The sequence below is a fragment of the Notothenia coriiceps genome, unplaced genomic scaffold, assembly GCF_000735185.1.
Source record: "Notothenia coriiceps isolate Sejong01 unplaced genomic scaffold, NC01 NC01_scaffold00000339, whole genome shotgun sequence".
NCBI lineage: Eukaryota > Metazoa > Chordata > Actinopteri > Perciformes > Nototheniidae > Notothenia > Notothenia coriiceps.
The window spans coordinates 18,607,366-18,624,436 of NW_011333040.1; the positions used below are offsets into that span (position 1 = coordinate 18,607,366).

The 17,071-nt window shown below is 39.6% G+C and overlaps 2 protein-coding genes across 2 annotated transcripts in view; both read left to right on the plus strand.

Annotated features, from left to right (window-relative positions):
• Window positions 1–268: 268 nt before the first annotated feature.
• nek8 (NIMA-related kinase 8) lies at window positions 269–11,682 on the plus strand. Its single transcript, XM_010773815.1, has 15 exons — window positions 269–349; window positions 1,696–1,901; window positions 2,257–2,489; window positions 2,605–2,736; window positions 4,549–4,757; window positions 4,876–4,955; window positions 5,050–5,234; window positions 5,842–5,989; window positions 6,371–6,447; window positions 7,262–7,379; window positions 7,514–7,664; window positions 8,120–8,283; window positions 8,450–8,602; window positions 9,444–9,602; window positions 10,958–11,682. Exons 1-15 carry the CDS (start codon window positions 303–305, stop codon window positions 10,984–10,986), a joined length of 2,091 nt encoding a protein of 696 aa, XP_010772117.1. The 5' UTR covers window positions 269–302; the 3' UTR covers window positions 10,987–11,682.
• Window positions 11,683–13,950: 2,268 nt separating this feature from the next.
• The window catches only part of traf4a (tnf receptor-associated factor 4a), a 32,423-nt gene continuing 29,302 nt past the window's right edge, over window positions 13,951–17,071 (plus strand). The window contains exon 1 of the mRNA XM_010773826.1: window positions 13,951–14,477. Coding sequence (XP_010772128.1) covers window positions 14,335–14,477 — 143 coding nt within the window. The 5' untranslated portion in view covers window positions 13,951–14,334. The remainder of the gene's footprint in view (window positions 14,478–17,071) is intronic.

Here is a 17,071-nt window from a genome sequence, read left to right on the forward strand (position 1 = left end):
TTTGCAACACACTGCACACTTTTTTAGGATTTGCAATGTGCATGATTGGTTTGGTCTTTTTATCTGTCTCTAAGTTATCCTCCCTGTCAGAATACAAATATGTAAGCATGTATTATAATATGTGCTACCAACCGTTGTCTGTGCTGTACTGTCACTTCTGTCAGCCTCCTACTTTCAGTGATGCATTTATTTTTGCAGTAGAGTTTCTCCGTATGGTTTCTCCTCTCGCCATGTTTGTCCCTCGGCGCTTGCTGTTGCGGGGACGGGTTGCCTGGAGACGACGGAAACGTTTGGGAGCAGCGATGGAGAAGTATGAGAAAATCAAAGTTGTCGGGAGAGGAGCTTTCGGGTAAACTCTGAGATTATTTACACTTTGGAGCTTTTTGTGTTACACACGCCTCTTAATCCAACTGTATGTTAGAACATGTGGTGTTGTCAGGCGTACATTCATAAAGGTAGAACTTTCTTTATCCTCATAAATGTAACGGAATCTGTCGAATGTGCGCCGCCCTCAGAAGAAAACATGTTTAGAAAGCTAACGATTACTTTACAAATAAACCATCAGAGGGTAGATAAAAGTCAATCAAAGCTAGCTATGTGATGTAACCTACTGCTGAAGTCATCCTGGGCTTCAAACTTTGTAGGTCTGTTTTGGCCTGCAGTTAGTGGAGGCTAGCTAGTTATCTTATTTCGGGTTAGTTGCCCTGAGTTTTGGCCTTTTACAATAGCCTTATTTGAACTGAGTGAATATACTCCACAGCTGGAAGACACTGTTGTTACATCAAGACAACAAGTTGCTGGAAAAGTTCATCAAACATACTGTAACGTAACTAAATGCATCCTAAAGATGAACAGACTACTCTGCTACGTTAAATATGCATCGGAGGTATTGTTGTAAGGCATACTCACTCAGGTAATTTACAACTGTAGCTACAATGAAGTGATATTTAAACGACTTTTTCAGACTATTTGGGCTTCAACTTTTCAGAGGGCAGCCCTAATGTAGTCCTTTCTACATAGTCACTTGTAGAAACAAGTTATTCCAATTATGTTGTAGATAACAGTTGTACACTTACCACTCTTAATGTAACCACATAATATGAGTTTGAATGAGCCTGTATGAAAGACATTTGTGAGCCATATTGCTGTTTATTCCCTCGCTGCAACATGAAGATATCGTTGTATAAGTGTTTAATTACTTCTTCATCCATTCCTCCCAGTCTGTTATTTTTCCTCTTTTTGAAGGGAACCACTAAACAATCAGCATACATAACAAAGAGTTCAGAAATAATTTTAGTTTTTTATATAGTTTAGCACAAATTGGTATATACTGCTCCTAGTAGAGACCACATTTCACTGTGTGTGCTGTGTGCTCTGCACGTGTGACCGTTAAAGAGGGTTTCACCCTCCAACGCTATCTATCTTTACATAAGTAAAGGATACAGGCAATTTTATAACAATTCATTTTTTCCTCGAATCATACAGGATGCTTGCTTTAAAAATAAAACTACTGCCAATTCACTGTCGCAACTACGATATCGTTTATGACACAAAATATACTATTGTCTTTTATTGTGATTGTAGTAATGTGTTTTTATTACATGTACAGCACTTTGGCTCAACCAAAAATCGCTTTTAAATGTTCTTTATAAATAAAACTCGATTTGATTTATTTTCCCTTTCCTCCCCTGTCAGTATTGTTCACCTGTGCCGCAGGCGAGGTGACGGGGCCTTTGTCATCCTGAAGGAAATCCCAGTGGAGCAGATGTCACGAGACGAACGTCTGTCGGCTCAGAACGAGTGTCAAGTCCTTAAACTGCTCAACCATCCAAATATTATAGAGTACTATGAGAATTTCCTAGAAGACAAAGCCCTCATGATAGCTATGGAGTATGCACCAGGTACGTTTACAGTAATATCTTATTACACGATCCCCCTTTTGTTCATTATCAAACTGCAATTTTCCCATGGTTTATTGCTGGAGGGCCCCATACCTTTTCTCCTTCACATGATGTCATCATGTTTTATCCGTCTGTTTCTGTTTTTAAAATCTTCTTAGAATGTTTTATCTGTCTTTACTTTGTTTTAAGTACAAATATTTGTTATTTTGTCAAAAGTCTGTTTGAGACAAGTGTTAGATATATTGTCATTTTAACCTTTTTGATTTAATGTCCTTTTATTACCTTGGAATCATTTAGTTATGGTTTCATGAGCATCATCTTTATTGTTCATTATGTCATTGTTTTCTTCATGCAGGTGGAACTCTGGCGGATTACATACAGAAGCGTTGTAACTCCCTGCTGGACGAGGACACTATCCTTCACTTCTTTGTGCAGATCTTACTTGCCCTGTACCACGTCCACAACAAACTGATCTTGCACAGAGACCTTAAGACTCAGAATATTCTTCTTGACAAGCACCAGATGATCGTCAAAATTGGTGACTTTGGTATCTCCAAAATCCTTGTCAGCAAGAGCAAAGCTTATACGGTGAGCTGATGTGCCATTGATTTGGGAGTTGAAATACTTCAACAACAAACTTATCCTGATGTGTTGAATCCTAAAATGTGTTTGCACAAATGAATGCCCTTCTTCTTACTTGCAGGTTGTTGGGACCCCATGTTACATCTCCCCAGAGTTGTGTGAAGGAAAGCCATATAACCAGAAGAGTGACATCTGGGCCTTGGGCTGTGTGCTCTATGAGCTAGCGAGCCTCAAGAGAGCCTTCGAGGCTGCGGTAAGCAAAACATTGTATTTACAAAAAGAACCTTGCCTACTTGGTTGTAATGATTCGAGTCTTACTTAGTTTGTGTTGGTTTGAAGTATATCCACTTCAAGCTCCAAAGATGGCCACTAAAGAGAATATCTTATTCCTTCGGCAAGGATTGTACATACAGTGGGGCAAAAAGTATTTAGTCAGCCACCAATTGTGAAAGTTCTCCCACTTAAAAAGATGAGAGAGGCCTGTAATCTTCATCCTAGGTATACCTCAACTATGAGAGACAAAATGAGAAAAGAAAATCACATTGTCTGATTTTTAAAGAATTTATTTGCAAATTATGGTGGAAAATAAGTATTTGGTCACCTACAAACAAACAAGATTTCTGGCTCTCACAGACCTGTAACTTCTTCTTTAAGAGCCTCCTCTGTCCTCCACTTGTTAACTGTATTAGTGGCACCTGTTTGAACTCGTTATCAGTATAAAAGACACCTGTCCACAACCTCAAACAGTCACACTCCAAACTCCACTATGGCCAAGACCAAAGAGCTGTCAAAGGACTACAGAAACAAAATTGTAGACATGCACCAGGCTGGGAAGACTGAATCTGCAATAGGTAAGCAGCTTGGTGTGAAGAAATCAACTGTGGGAGCAATTATTAGAAAATGGAAGACATACAAGACCACTGATAATCTCCCTCGATCTGGGGCTCCACGCAAGATCTCACCCCGTGGGGTCAAAATGATCACAAGAACGGTGAGCAAAAATCCCAGAACCACACGGGGGGACCTAGTCAATGACCTGCAGAGAGCTGGGACCAAAGTAACAAAGGCTACCATCAGTAACACACTACGCCGCCAGGGACTCAAATCCTGCAGTGCCAGACGTGTCCCCCTGCTTAAGCCAGTACATGTCCAGGCCGTCTGAAGTTTGCTAGAGTAGCATTTAGATCGATCCAGAAGAGGATTGGGAGAATGTCATATGGTCAGATAGAAACCAAAATTAGAAACTTTTTGGTAAAAAACTCAACGTAGACGTGTTTAGGAGGAGAAAGAATGCTGAGTTGCATCCAAAGAACACCATACCTACTGTGAAACATGGGGGTGGAAACATCATGATTTGGGGCTGTTTTTCTGCAAAAGGGACCAGGACGACTGATCCATGTAAAGGAAAGAATGAATGGGGCCATGTATCGTGAGATTTTGAGTGACAACCTCCTTCCATCAGCAAGGGCATTGAAGATGAAACGTGGCTGGGTCTTTCAGCATGACAATGATCCCAAACACACCGCCCGGGCAACGAAGGAGTGGCTTCGTAAGAAGCATTTCAAGGTCCTGGAGTGGCCTAGCCAGTCTCCAGATCTCAACCCCATAGAAAATCTTTGGAGGGAGTTGAAAGTCGTGTTGCCCAGCGACAGCCCCAAAACATCACTGCTCTAGAGGAGATCTGCATGGAGGAATGGGCCAAAATACCAGCAACAGTGTGTGAAAACCTGGTGAAGACTTACGGAAAACGTTTGACCTCTGTCATTGCCAACAAAGGGTATATAACAAAGTATTGAGATTAACTTTTGTTATTGACCAAATACTTATTGTCCACCATAATTTGCAAATAAATTCTTTAAAAATCAGACAATGTGATTTTCTTGATTTTATTTTTCTCATTCTGTCTCTCATGGTTGAGGTATACCTAAGATGAAAATTACAGGCCTCTCATCTTTTTAAGTGGGAGAACTTGCACAATTGGTGGCTGACTAAATACTTTTTTGCCCCACTGTATTTATAGTGAATTATGTAATTTTTGTCTATAAATCTTTTATATTTCTTTCAGAATCTACCCGCACTCGTTCTAAAGATCATGAGTGGAACATTTGCTCCAATTTCCGACCGGTACAGCCCAGAGCTGCGACAGCTCATCCTCCACATGCTCAATCTGGATCCATCCAAACGGCCCCAGCTTAATGAAATAATGGCTCTCCCTGTATGCATCAGGCCCCTGCTAAATCTCTACACGGATATAGGCAACGTCAAAATGCGCCGGTACTTCCTAAATGCATGACTATTGTCTAGACAGACATTTTAACACACGTGATTTTAGAATAAGTTTTCCTAAATTGTGTTTTGTGTTATAATAGTTATTTGTTCTTCTATGTTCAAGGATTGAGAAACCGCTGTCTAGTATGCACACTGGAACTCAGGGTAGACAAGGAGGCAGAGTTCCTACCAACAGGTCCAGAGGTCAGAATTACCACACCATTATTTGACGACAGAACTAGCTGTACCAGGTTGAAAATAGAACTTTAATTTCACACTTAATTGTTATTTCTAACAGATGGATCAGTGGGTTTAGGGTCAGGGAAGGTTCATTCTCTCCTGCTGTCGTCAGTGTACACGTGGGGAAGTGGAATCTCAGCACCTCTCCGACTGCCGATGCTCAACACCGAGGTGCTTCAAGTGTCTCTGGGCCGCACTCAGAGGATGGGGGTGACCAAGTCTGGCCGTCTGATTACATGGGAGGTCTGTGTAAACCTGAACATGTTTTATATTTTTCGAGGTTCATACAACGCTTCTCTCACAAAGTCCTGAAGTAATGCATTAAAGGAAAAATCCTACATCTTCCACTATCAAGGAAGACCTATTCTGCACTCCTGGGCCAACCTGTTGATGACCAAAGACATTTTAATGTTCTTTTGTTGTAGATTATTATTATTATTATCTCGAATATTAATGGTACACATTTGGTTATTGTGTCAAGCCCCTCAAAAGCATCCCTGTCGTCTAAACAGCCATAATATATTGTTAAATAGACATAGATAGCAAGTTCCACACCAGCAGTTTCTTCAGTGCAAGTAGTCAGCATCCCCATGTTTTTGGATTGGATTTTCTGTAGTTAAATCAAGACATGCTGGGAATTATCAGTACTTAACATAAAAAAGTAACTGCTGGAGGGTGTTAAACATGACGTATTAAAGGTTTCTGTCGGCGTATAAGAGAGCTAATTCTTACTTTCTCATGTCATATTTTTATACCGGCAGTATCAAAATATGATTCCTATGTATTATTTGAAACAGTTAAATCCTCACCTTTTTCCCTCCATTAAGACATATAATATTTATTGTCACAGGCTCCATCAGTGGGTTCTGGTGAGGCCGGTCTGCCCGGTGTGGTGGAGCAGCTGCAGCCTCAGTTCATTTCACGTTTCCTTGAGGGTCAGTCTGGAGTTACCATCAAGTCTGTGTCCTGTGGCGATCTTTTTACCACCTGCATGACAGGTTGGTGGACCCTTCTGATTTTTAGGAGCTCTTTTAAAGGAAATCAATATTTATTCTCTGTTTCCCTTCCTCAAAAGTCGAGTCTGAGGCAGCATTCAAACGTGCAAATAAAAGGGTGCTGTCAGCTCTTTTTCCAGACTTGATCAGATAGTGTGGATCCACTTGCAATGTAACCTCTCTGCTTGCCTAGCAGTTTGGAAATAGTTTTCCATGAGATTAAACTGGTGTGCTCTGTTAGTGAGTGTGCATTAGGAGGCTGTTGTCAGTCTGTGTCTAATGTGAAACAGATAACACAGGATTAAAGACCCTTCCCTCTCTTTCATCACTTTTCACTGTAGAGACTAGTGTCTTTAATCCCTTCATTTTATTTTTAATTTGCAGACAGGGGCATTATTATGACGTTTGGAAGTGGGAGCAACGGCTGTCTGGGACATGGAAACTTCAATGATGTAACACAGGTACCCACCATTCAAAGGGAAATACTTAGACTAAATATACACTCAGTCGACAGTTTTTAAGATTCACCAATTTAAAGGAATGCAGCCTAGTACAAGAGCACTACAATCGATTCTACCAGGGTTTATAATATTGTGTTGTTGTTTGTATCAATTAGGCTAAATATTAGAAACAACTCCTAGTGAAATGCATTATTTTTAAACAGCAACACAATCCCTATGCAAAGTTGAATCATTGTATCTCTAAAACAGTTTTAATACAAACATTAAACCCCTTATAAGGTATTAAACAATGACTGTTGTATGAGACTGGTAGAGTTGCAAATGGGGAATTTAGTTTATTCATTGGATTTGTATTAAAAGTATGTAAACAAAAGTTGTCAGTACTTCAATATTCTTATATTCTTATTTGAATACTTAAAAAGTATTCAATGTCACACCACCATCTACATCCAATTCATTTCAAAACATCAACCTCTTTGGTATTCCAATACAATGAGCAATATTCAAGTTGGGGATGTGTAATTCATACTGTATGTGCCTTTGAAGCAGATTACTAATGTTGCTATCATGTGCATTTCTTGTCAAAATATTTAAGTAAAAAAATGTAATTTTATTGGACAGATAGTTAGTAATGAAGTGGAGAAGGAGAATCATTAGAAATGCAACAGAGGTCCCTGGCATTAATTGAATGTTGCATTTATATGATATATTGAATACTTACACTGGGTAACCAGGACGACATGTCGCTTTAGATTTGTGATTAAAACACGACAAAGATGACATATCTTTTTCTCTCTGTTTTCTTTTTGCTCAGCCAAAGATAGTTGAGGCCCTCCTCGGCTACGAGCTGGTTCAGATGTCCTGTGGTGCTTCCCACGTAGTCGCTGTGACCAATGAAAGAGAAGTATTTGCCTGGGGAAGAGGAGACAATGGTATAGAGTTAATGATCCGGTTGTTTTAAAATCTATCTTACTATCCATCTTTTGGTGTTTGTTTGGATTGATTTATGACAGCATTATCTCAACACACAGTTTGATTGTTGAGTTTCTGTCATTTCTGTTGGAAGGTCGCCTCGGGCTAGGTAACCAAGACTCCCACAACTGTCCACGGCAGGTGTGTTTACCTGTGGAATTTGAGGCCCAGAGGGTGATTTGTGGAGTCGACTGCTCAATGATTATCAGCACCCAGTACGGCATTGTGGCCTGTGGAAGCAACAGGTAATTACTCTATATTTTCGCATTAAAAAAAAAGACAATTGCCATTAGTTTCGGTAGGCATTTCAGTGACGGACATGAGCTAATGATCTGCGGTGAAACAGCGGTCAAATAACTTGTTTGTGTGCATGTGTTGGTGATAGATTAAAGAACACGAAACACTGAGACACTTATCTGGTGCACAACCTGTGAGTCAGCATTCTCCTTAAATGACAAACACTCTTCTGTCATCATTATCCGTCTCGTTCAGTGAGGTGTTGGACCGGATGTAGATAAGTGCATAAGTAAGACAGTGAACACAACAGAGTTAATTTCAGGTCCTAATAGAAATGGCATTGTTCATATGACTCAGCAGGTACATGAACTACACAAGGAAACAGTGTTAAAGGTTTCTGTGATAAACATGCATTTTAGATTTGTGTTTTAAAGTACCTTGGTTGTTATTTTGTTGTGATCAGGTTCAATAAGCTCGGGTTGGATATAATAACAGCTGGAGAGGAATCAAATCCCTCGGATCAGTTAGAAGAAGTCAACTCTTACACTCATGTCCAATCAGCCCCACTCGACAGTGAGAAGATTGTTCACATTGACATTGGGACAGCCCATTCTGTTGCAGTCACAGGTACAAATATTATATTATTATTAGTATTATTGTATCAATTGACATATTTTGTATCAGACTTTGGAACAAGATATCTATATTGTCAATGATCTATGATATTTTGCCCTACCCAAGACATTTATTGTGTCGAAGTCTTATTACTGATACTTTCAACCACATTTTGCAGAGAGGGGTGAGTGTTTTACGTTCGGCAGCAACCAGCACGGTCAGATGGGCTGCAGCTCCCGTCGCAGCAGCCGTGTTCCCTACCTGGTGCCCGGGCTGCAGGGCATCACCATGGCCGCCTGTGGAGACGCTTTCACCTTGGCTATCGGATCTGGTGAGTAGAAGAGACTAAAATGTAATATATTTATCTATATGTTTTGATTGTCTCATTTTAAGGGCACTTAACAGGAAATGTACTAGCGTGGAAAGATCAGGAAATACTGTCAATCTTAAAACATAAAAGCGTTTCATACAGAAGCTATATTGTCTGGTTATTATACCCGGAAGTCAAATTATAAGCATGAACAAATGGTCTAAGAAAGGAAAATGTTAATTTGATGATTTTGCGATAAAATGCTTGCTGTCAGCTGACTTTAGATTGATGATTTCTACAAGCATTTCTTCACAAAGGAAGCAAAGGAGAAACTCTGTATTCTCCATCATTGTTAATCCCTCACGTCATGTATGAGTAGGAGTTGATGGAGTAAATATAACAGGGTTACTCTCAGTTCTGAGTTGAGACAACATTTCTTAAATATCTGTGGTTTAGCTGCTCTGGAGGGAAAGAGGAGGATCTTAAGGAAAGTCACCCATTTCAATCCCTGTGAGCAACTAAGTGACCACATAGTAAGCAAAAGAGAGAGCTGATTAAATGATCACTGTGATGAATTTTAAAATGTCTGCAAGTTTCAAACTGAAATGATCTGAAGGTTAAATCGTTGTGTACAATATGTGGATAAAATGTCCGGGGGTGNGGGGGGGGGGGGGGGGGTAGTCAGCAGTGGCCACCACGCCTGCAGTCTTTCTTTGTTGAAGAAAATCTTTGTTCAGCTTTAACTCCCTTCAGATCGTCATTTTGCCACCACTGCATGAGAGACAAAGCCGCCAGTTAAATATTTGTGTGAATGAATTCATCAGAAACAGTGACCCGCTCCTTCTCCCCCTGCTCTCCACAGATGGGGAGGTGTACACCTGGGGAAAGGGTGCCCGCGGCCGCCTCGGAAGAAAAGAGGAGGATTCTGGGATACCAAAGGCGGTGCAGCTTGACGAAAGTCACCCATTCACGGTGACATCGGTAGCTTGTTGTCATGGCAACACCCTGCTGGCAGTGAAACGTAATATTTCGCTTATTAGCCTTTGTTAACAAACACTGTGAGATGTTGGGATGGTGGTGAAATGTAACTGAGAGTGCTAATCCCCAGATGAAAGACAGGCTGAACTTGAGACAAGCCTCCTGATAGCGTCGACAGAGATGCATGTTTATGAAGAATTGTGAAAGGACTCATTTGTACGTTTTAAAGCTCTAAGGCTAAAGACGTGACTACAGCTTTGTTTCATACTGGAATTAAGTCTAAGCATGTCCAGTCACTACATGCTACACACGATCAGGACCTTTCTATCTACGTCCGAAAGTAATAAATCAGCCTAATGTTGCTTTGTGGCTGTTGATGGCAATCATGACATTCGTGACTGGGCCATAGATTTCCAATTGGGAGGAGCAGAAAACAGCAATTTATCCCTCTTTGTCTCAAATGTGACACAGAATCTAATACAAACAGAACTGAAGGTGGGATTAAGTCTCTCTACACTCCAAATAGAAAATAGCTGCAGATTTAGAGGAGATTAAACTGCACCACAGTTTAATAAATAGCAGAGATGTTGTTAATCCTCGCTACAGGCGTCACGGCTGCTGTTTAAATGTTTGATTGAACTGCACCATGTGACAAGGACATGGACTAACACTGACTAACACTCATAGGTCATTCGCAGGGTCTGTGATTCTGTTTGGACCAAACCAAAAACTGATTATCATACAATTTGTTAAAAAAAAGTGTATATACTTTTTTTTTTAAAGATCACACTTAGACTACAGTATATAAATACCACAACATGTTGATTATATCAAACAATTTAACCCATACTGTATCATGAAACGACAGTGAGTAGAAGTTGTGTCTTCGGAAAACAAGGAAGCAATAGAAACCTAAAACAGTTTGATTACTATTTCTTCTGTAGGCTTATCTTATTATCTATCCAAGAAAATCATAGTTTGGTGAAGAAGCTGATCTCTGTGAAAGACATTTCACCTAAAACATAATTTAGTTATCGAAAATTACCGTACCACACTTTTTCAAAGTTCATTAATTAACAATTAATGTACTAAAACTGCTAAATGAATGCATTCTAAATAGAAACACTGTAACCCTGATATCGGATTGCTGAGGAATCACATCTCTCCTGAATACCCCATTTAAAAATGTATAATGTTTAAAAAAGCACAACGTTTAAATCCCAAATTCATCTCCATGTCGACATCCTTGTATCAACATTAAGCATTTTTTCAGAAAAATGACTGAAATCATTTATCAAAGTAGATGCCAACTAATTCTTCGTCAATCAATTCATCTTTTATTGACAATAATTCCTGTTCTGACCCTTGACCTTTTGCCCTCTTTCCCTCTTGTTTCAGCTTTGCTTGAGGAACCTGTCCAGAGATGATTTTGTCCTAAAAACAAACACACCCCCACTTAGCAGTCGTCCTGCAGTCTGGCAGTGGCCTGAGGTGAAGCTTCCTCTGAATATAACTCTTCCCAGAGGCCCATCTGTGCTGCAGTTGAAAGATTTCCTTTCACACTGCAGCTGCGGCCTCAGATTCTCACTTGGTCTTCCTCTCCATCAAGTTTTTTTCTCTCTTCTGTTTGTTTCGTTCAACAGTTTGATATCTTACAGAAAAGCACAAAAAAGCTGTGTGTAGCAGCAGGTATGTCACAACAGGTTAGATAAGAGAAATGTTGCAACCCTGTCAGCTACTTAATATGGATTACAGGATGTCATTAGCCAGCTTTCATGTGGAGAGCTATTGTCCTCTCTCACATGCAGAGTTAGCATGATAAAGGCCAGAAAAAGTCAAACTGGTTTGAGCTTCCTTAAGCCACCTATGAAGAGTGAAAGCCACTTCAGTGTCATCAGTCGAGTGAACCAAACACAGTGACCTCGATCACGCCGTCAGCGATCACATTGTATATTATTGGATTAGTCCTCCGGTACATTTGTAACTCAAAGGCTGCGCTCAAACCAGATAACGCTGTTGTGTTCATCTTTAAAACTTAATGTGTCGGAAAATAGTGCCTCGTTCACTACTCAGCAGGTGGCAGGGGTTGGTCACAAGTAAAGTCGTTTTTAAAATAAATTATAGAATCAATCCAATATGGCAGGTTGTATTGGGGAGTGTTGGAAGAAAGTCCTGGAGGATATGATATGTGAACAAATATAACGGAACAAACAAAATCCAAAATCTGCTAGGTCAACAGCTCTTATTGATGGATTCTACCATTTTTGTTCCATTGTAGAAATCCTGAGAGCACTACAGAGAGCATACAACTCACACTTTGACACTTTGGCACTCACAGAATACTGTATTATGAAAATAAGTGCTCTAACAAACTCTAAAGACATAATTATTGTCTGATAAACACTAGAAATCAACTATGGAAGTATAGAGTGTTGAGAGGAAGGTTTGCCAAAGACTATCTTTTTAGTTTTTAGCTATGTTAATACATTTCAAATATGAAATGGTATATACTGTTTGACCTGTACTCATAAGATAACCTAAGACTGTTAAATGTGGGGTAGGTAATTTTGGAGAAACCAGCTCGAGTGTGCTAGAATTTGAAAATACACAGTCGGAAGAAATCTGCCACTTCCTTACAGAGCCCGCGCATGACCAATGAGGGCACGAGATAAGTTTGTGCACAGATGGAAGGCTGACAGGCAGGTAGGCCATCCAGTTATTTTAGCCGGGTCGGCTAAAATGATTGGTCGGGCTTTTTATAGTACTACGGCTTCCACAGATGACATTTTTTATGGATTTTTTGTCAAAGCACTTTAGATATTCATTGCTATCGGGATGTTAAGAGCATTCCATGGAATATAACAAAAAGTGTATCTCGAGCCGGTTTCTCAAACTTACCTACCCCACCTTTAAGTAAGGAAAACTGCTGAAGCCAATGTGGTGTAGAAGTACTCAGATCTTAATAGCAATACCACAGTCTATGCATACTCTGCAAGTTATTTACTCAAAAATGTAAAGTAAAAGTACATATTATATATATTTTATTATTTTCATCATGATTAGTGATGCATTAACTATTGTGTAAGCATCACTTGTTGCAGCTGGCAAATGTGTGGCTAATTTTATATTTCTTGTATTTAAAAAAAAAAATTATACCTTTTTAATCTGCTAAGCAACTGACTGTTAGATACATGAAGTGAAATGTACAATGTTTGCCTCTGAAATGTAGTGGATTGAATATACAAGTACCTTAAAATGGAAATACTCAGGTAAAGTACTTCACATTTGCACAAAGTATTTGAGTGTACTTTTCAGTACAGTGGAATGTTTGCAGGTACCAATAATATAAGAAAGAATTATTCTTACCGGTGTTTGTGAAATCCTGTATCTGAAATTACATTTTGAATAGAAATTGATGTAAAGCATTTCAGAGAAGGTCATATTTATTGTGGCTGCTAATGTTTGTCTGAAATAAAGAAAACATACTTATCATGAAGGTTGCCCAAAAAATAAGACAAGCTATACATCACCATCTTGAAATGGTGAGTATAATTAAGTGAATTATAAAATATCATCATAAAATACAGTTAATCTATACATGCATGTTTTTTTTCTTCCAGTGTTATTCATTAAGATTCTAATAGAAATTATAATATTTTTCAAAATACGATCACGTTTTTGTTATAATCACTCCTTTCTGAAGATTTGTTCACACCTTGTCTGAGGACATGGATCCTCGACATTGTAGTCTTGTGTGATGATGTAATGATGATGTAATCCTTTGGCAATACAGCAGGTTAAAAAAATATATAAATATGTGGATGTGCTCTTTATCTCTTTTGTCACAAAAACACGCCCATTTTCTATAATATATGCATGAGCTTAACATACTCAGTCAGGTTGTATTGTTATTATTTATAAACGCAACATTTTACAGAAAAATACATAGAAATAGTACTATAATATTCATTGTGTGTGTCTGCTTAACCACCAGAGGGCACCTTCCACCTCTTACTGTGCTGTAGCTTTCTATATTAGGTCAATTAGACATTTGACTAAAACAAAATATATGATTTTGACTTAAAAATTACAAACAAACCTTCCAACACTTTTGACTGTACTATGTTTAATAGTTTGAAAGCCAGGATCATTGCACTTAATTAGGTATTAACTGACAATTGAGTAGTAAATATTTGAACACAGACATGGAAAACAAACATTTGATGATCAGCCACACAAAAGCTCAAATTAAATGTCTATAAAGAGATAAGAGGGGGATGAAATGGTGTGAACGGAGTGTCTCAGCGTTTGACTCCTCCTGCGGGGAGGAGGAGGCGGGCCTCGGTGCACCTAAACCACACGGAGCCTGGGTTATGCATTGTGCTCAGTGACAGTCTGCTGTCAGTACTGCATCCACAGAGCAGGAGGAGAGGGCCACACATGAACCCTGAGCTCTAACAGTGCACGGAGAGCGCTTTTGGGGAAAAATCTGCGATCGTTTCTGCAGCGTTTCCTGGACGCTCGTGCCGCTCTTTTGTTTCCATCAGTCTCCGGGGCTGCAGGAGGAAAACCCGGGGAGTGATCGTCTCCTTGAAGCCCGATCGCTCGGTGGCGGAAGGGACGTGATATGAACCCCTCATCGGCTTAAACAGCAGTGCAGCTAAATAGCCCCGTTTTCAGGGGGAGGGGGGACTTAACTGAGGGATCAAAAGAGGACATTAATACCTTTTTAACCTGCAGCAGAAGGCCGAGAAATAGCCACGGAACCTGTAGCGATGCCCGGGTTTGATTACAAGTTTCTGGAAAAGCCAAAGAGACGGTTCCAGTGTCCGCTCTGCAGCAAGGCGATGCGGGAACCGGTCCAAGTGTCTACCTGTGGACATCGGTTCTGTGACACCTGTCTCCAAGAATTTCTAAGGTATGGTGTGTTTGCTTTGTGACAGATCCACCTCTGCAGGCGATACCGGAGACTACAGCATAGCTTTGTCTAGTTTCGGTCGAGCAACAGTAAATAAAGGACGAGTAGGTGTGTCCTCCTCACCTTTCCTCAGAAGGGTTTAACGTTAATTTCAGTAATTCATATGCCACTGCACAATGACACAGTCTGGAGCCAGGTAAAATGCACATTGAACTCTCCCCTTTTTTAGTGTCATGTGTCATCTTCACTGATTTCATGCATTTGTGAGCCTCTGTGTTTACATAAACATGACTGAGCTTTTTGTTTTGGATCAGTCATGCAGGTGTTGTATGGCAGGTAGAGGATGTTGTCATTGTTCAGCCAAAGGATGTGTTTTTTCTCTCTTTAGCCTAAAATATTCATGAGTGAGTAAAAAAAAAACGAGGCTTTCAATCATGCAAATGATTAGGTAGTGTGAGGGCTTTTTGCACATTTTGTGTTTTTGCCCTTATTCATTATTGAGGGTAGATTTTTTTTTTTGTGGTGTTTGTGTCCTCCAGAGGGCCCCGGCCTCTCCATCCTGTCTGTGTTTTTGCCCCGGGGGTGGCTGTGTGTGTGTGTGTGTGTGTGTGTGTGTGTGTGTGTGTGTGTGTGTGTGTGTGTGTGTGTGTGTGTGTGATTAGACAGATTCCTTCATTGGTGACAGTCAGGGGGCCACTGAGGGACCTTTCACTCTGAGGTCACTCTGACTGACCCCCCCTACCTCCTAATCTGCTCAACATTGAAGCCAGTGTTAAGACTTGTAGAAAGAAAGTCATTGTTTTATCTTAAGGTGGACTGGATTCTCCAAAACGAGGGACTTACTATCTTACATGAAAGGGAAACTAATATTACCCACCCACAATTTAACCTGCACATCATGAACTCTCATCATAAACTTCTTCTGGAGTGAAATTTAACATAAGCATTTGTGATGTTTACTCTGGTCAAAGTAAGCCTTAATTAAAGTTTAAAGAAAGATCAATTGCATGTAACATCTGGTTTATCTCAAAGCAGAGATCTTTTGTACAGTTGAATACTGGATGCTTGTTCAGGCAGATTTGATAAATATTCAAGAGGAAATAAGATAGTACAAAGTAGCGCTGCAACTAAGGATTACTTTAATTATCAATTGCTTATTTTCTCAATAGGCCAATATCTTATATTGTTTATAAAATGTCCATAAACTGTTTCCCAGAGCCCATTACATTTTCAAACCTCTTGAAGCTACAGTTCAAAAGTAAAATCATATTCTAGGAGGCAACAAAATAAATCAGCAATCATGCAATAAAACATTTTTCATAAATTGGCTTATCAACAATTCAGGTGTAGTTATGATGAACAAGGAAATGGTTTGGTTTCAAGAGCTGCAACAAAAGTAAAACACTCACTAGTCGGATATATATATACTTTATTTATCCCAAATTGGAAATTATGTCATTCAATAATTCACTTAACAGCAAAACTATCAACTAATAATTATCAACTTATCACAAAAAAGCTCTCTGGATCTGGTTTTTCTTGTTTCCTGTGCATGGTGCAAGTTGACAGGCACGACACACAATAATATAAACTCTATTTTTGTATTAATAGGTTATAAATGATTGAGTCATATCCAGAGCATCTCTTTCTTCTGTTGTAGATGAACATCATTGTTGACATGTTGCATGAATCATCAGAGTTTCCGTGATGTGTGTGGAAAGATAGAGAGAGGAAGACAAAACAGATACTAGCAGGGTTTTTACTCATTTTTGTTGAAGTAACACTTTAGAACAAGTTCAAGCTTTCAAATTAAAATGAACACTTTGATATTTAAGTCTCATAAAAGCGCTGTGGTTTTTGTGATTGTTCTGCAGTTTGATGTTCCGATCTTTAAAAGTCTTTAGTTACTTGATGAAACTTGACGGCAACCTGAAGGAAACTCACAAGCAAAAACAACTTTGTTAACAGTCTTGCTACAGGAGGGACGAATAGGTCATGTGATCTCATCCTAAGATATCAACTTTTTATGTATTATTTGTTAGAGAAACAGTGTCCTAATTTAAAAGAGGGAGGGGAGGTGGAGATGTGAATGACGGCTCTGAATACTGGAACCGCTGTGCTGTGCACCTTGAGTCATCAGGAAGCCTCCTCTTGCTTACTAGACAGCAGCAAATTGCATCTGGTAAAAAGCAGAAACTGAAATGTACAAAAACAGCGAGGGAGGAAGAGTGTTCCCTGCTGATCAATGAGTTCAACCCAACGCTTTGTCTGCCTCATCCTGCCCACCTCCGTCCTCCTCCTCCAGTTTACGCCCTTTTCATCCTCCCACAGACTGACTGGATGTTACAAAAGTTTCCCGGCTTGTGAAAGTTTTTGGTTGAGTAAATGTTTGTCGGAATGTCAGCGCTGTGTGAATAAATGATTCCTCCATGTCTGAACTGCATAAAGATATAGCAAAATCTGTGAGATCTGGTACACCTTAAAAGAGTACAAATTCACTATTTCAACAATACCAGTTTTACAAGGCGTTTTAATGTGTAAGTCATGGACTTATTCGTGCTATATACATAATTATAAACAGTTTTCAAATCATC

Coding starts and splice junctions, on each gene's coding strand:
- nek8 (XM_010773815.1), top strand. CDS start 303: ATGGAGAAGTATGAGAAAATCAAAGTTGTCGGGAGAGGAGCTTTCGG. Junction 350..1,695: donor GTCGGGAGAGGAGCTTTCGG/GTAAACTCTGAG, acceptor CTCCCCTGTCAG/TATTGTTCACCTGTGCCGCA. Junction 2,490..2,604: donor GCAAGAGCAAAGCTTATACG/GTGAGCTGATGT, acceptor TCTTACTTGCAG/GTTGTTGGGACCCCATGTTA.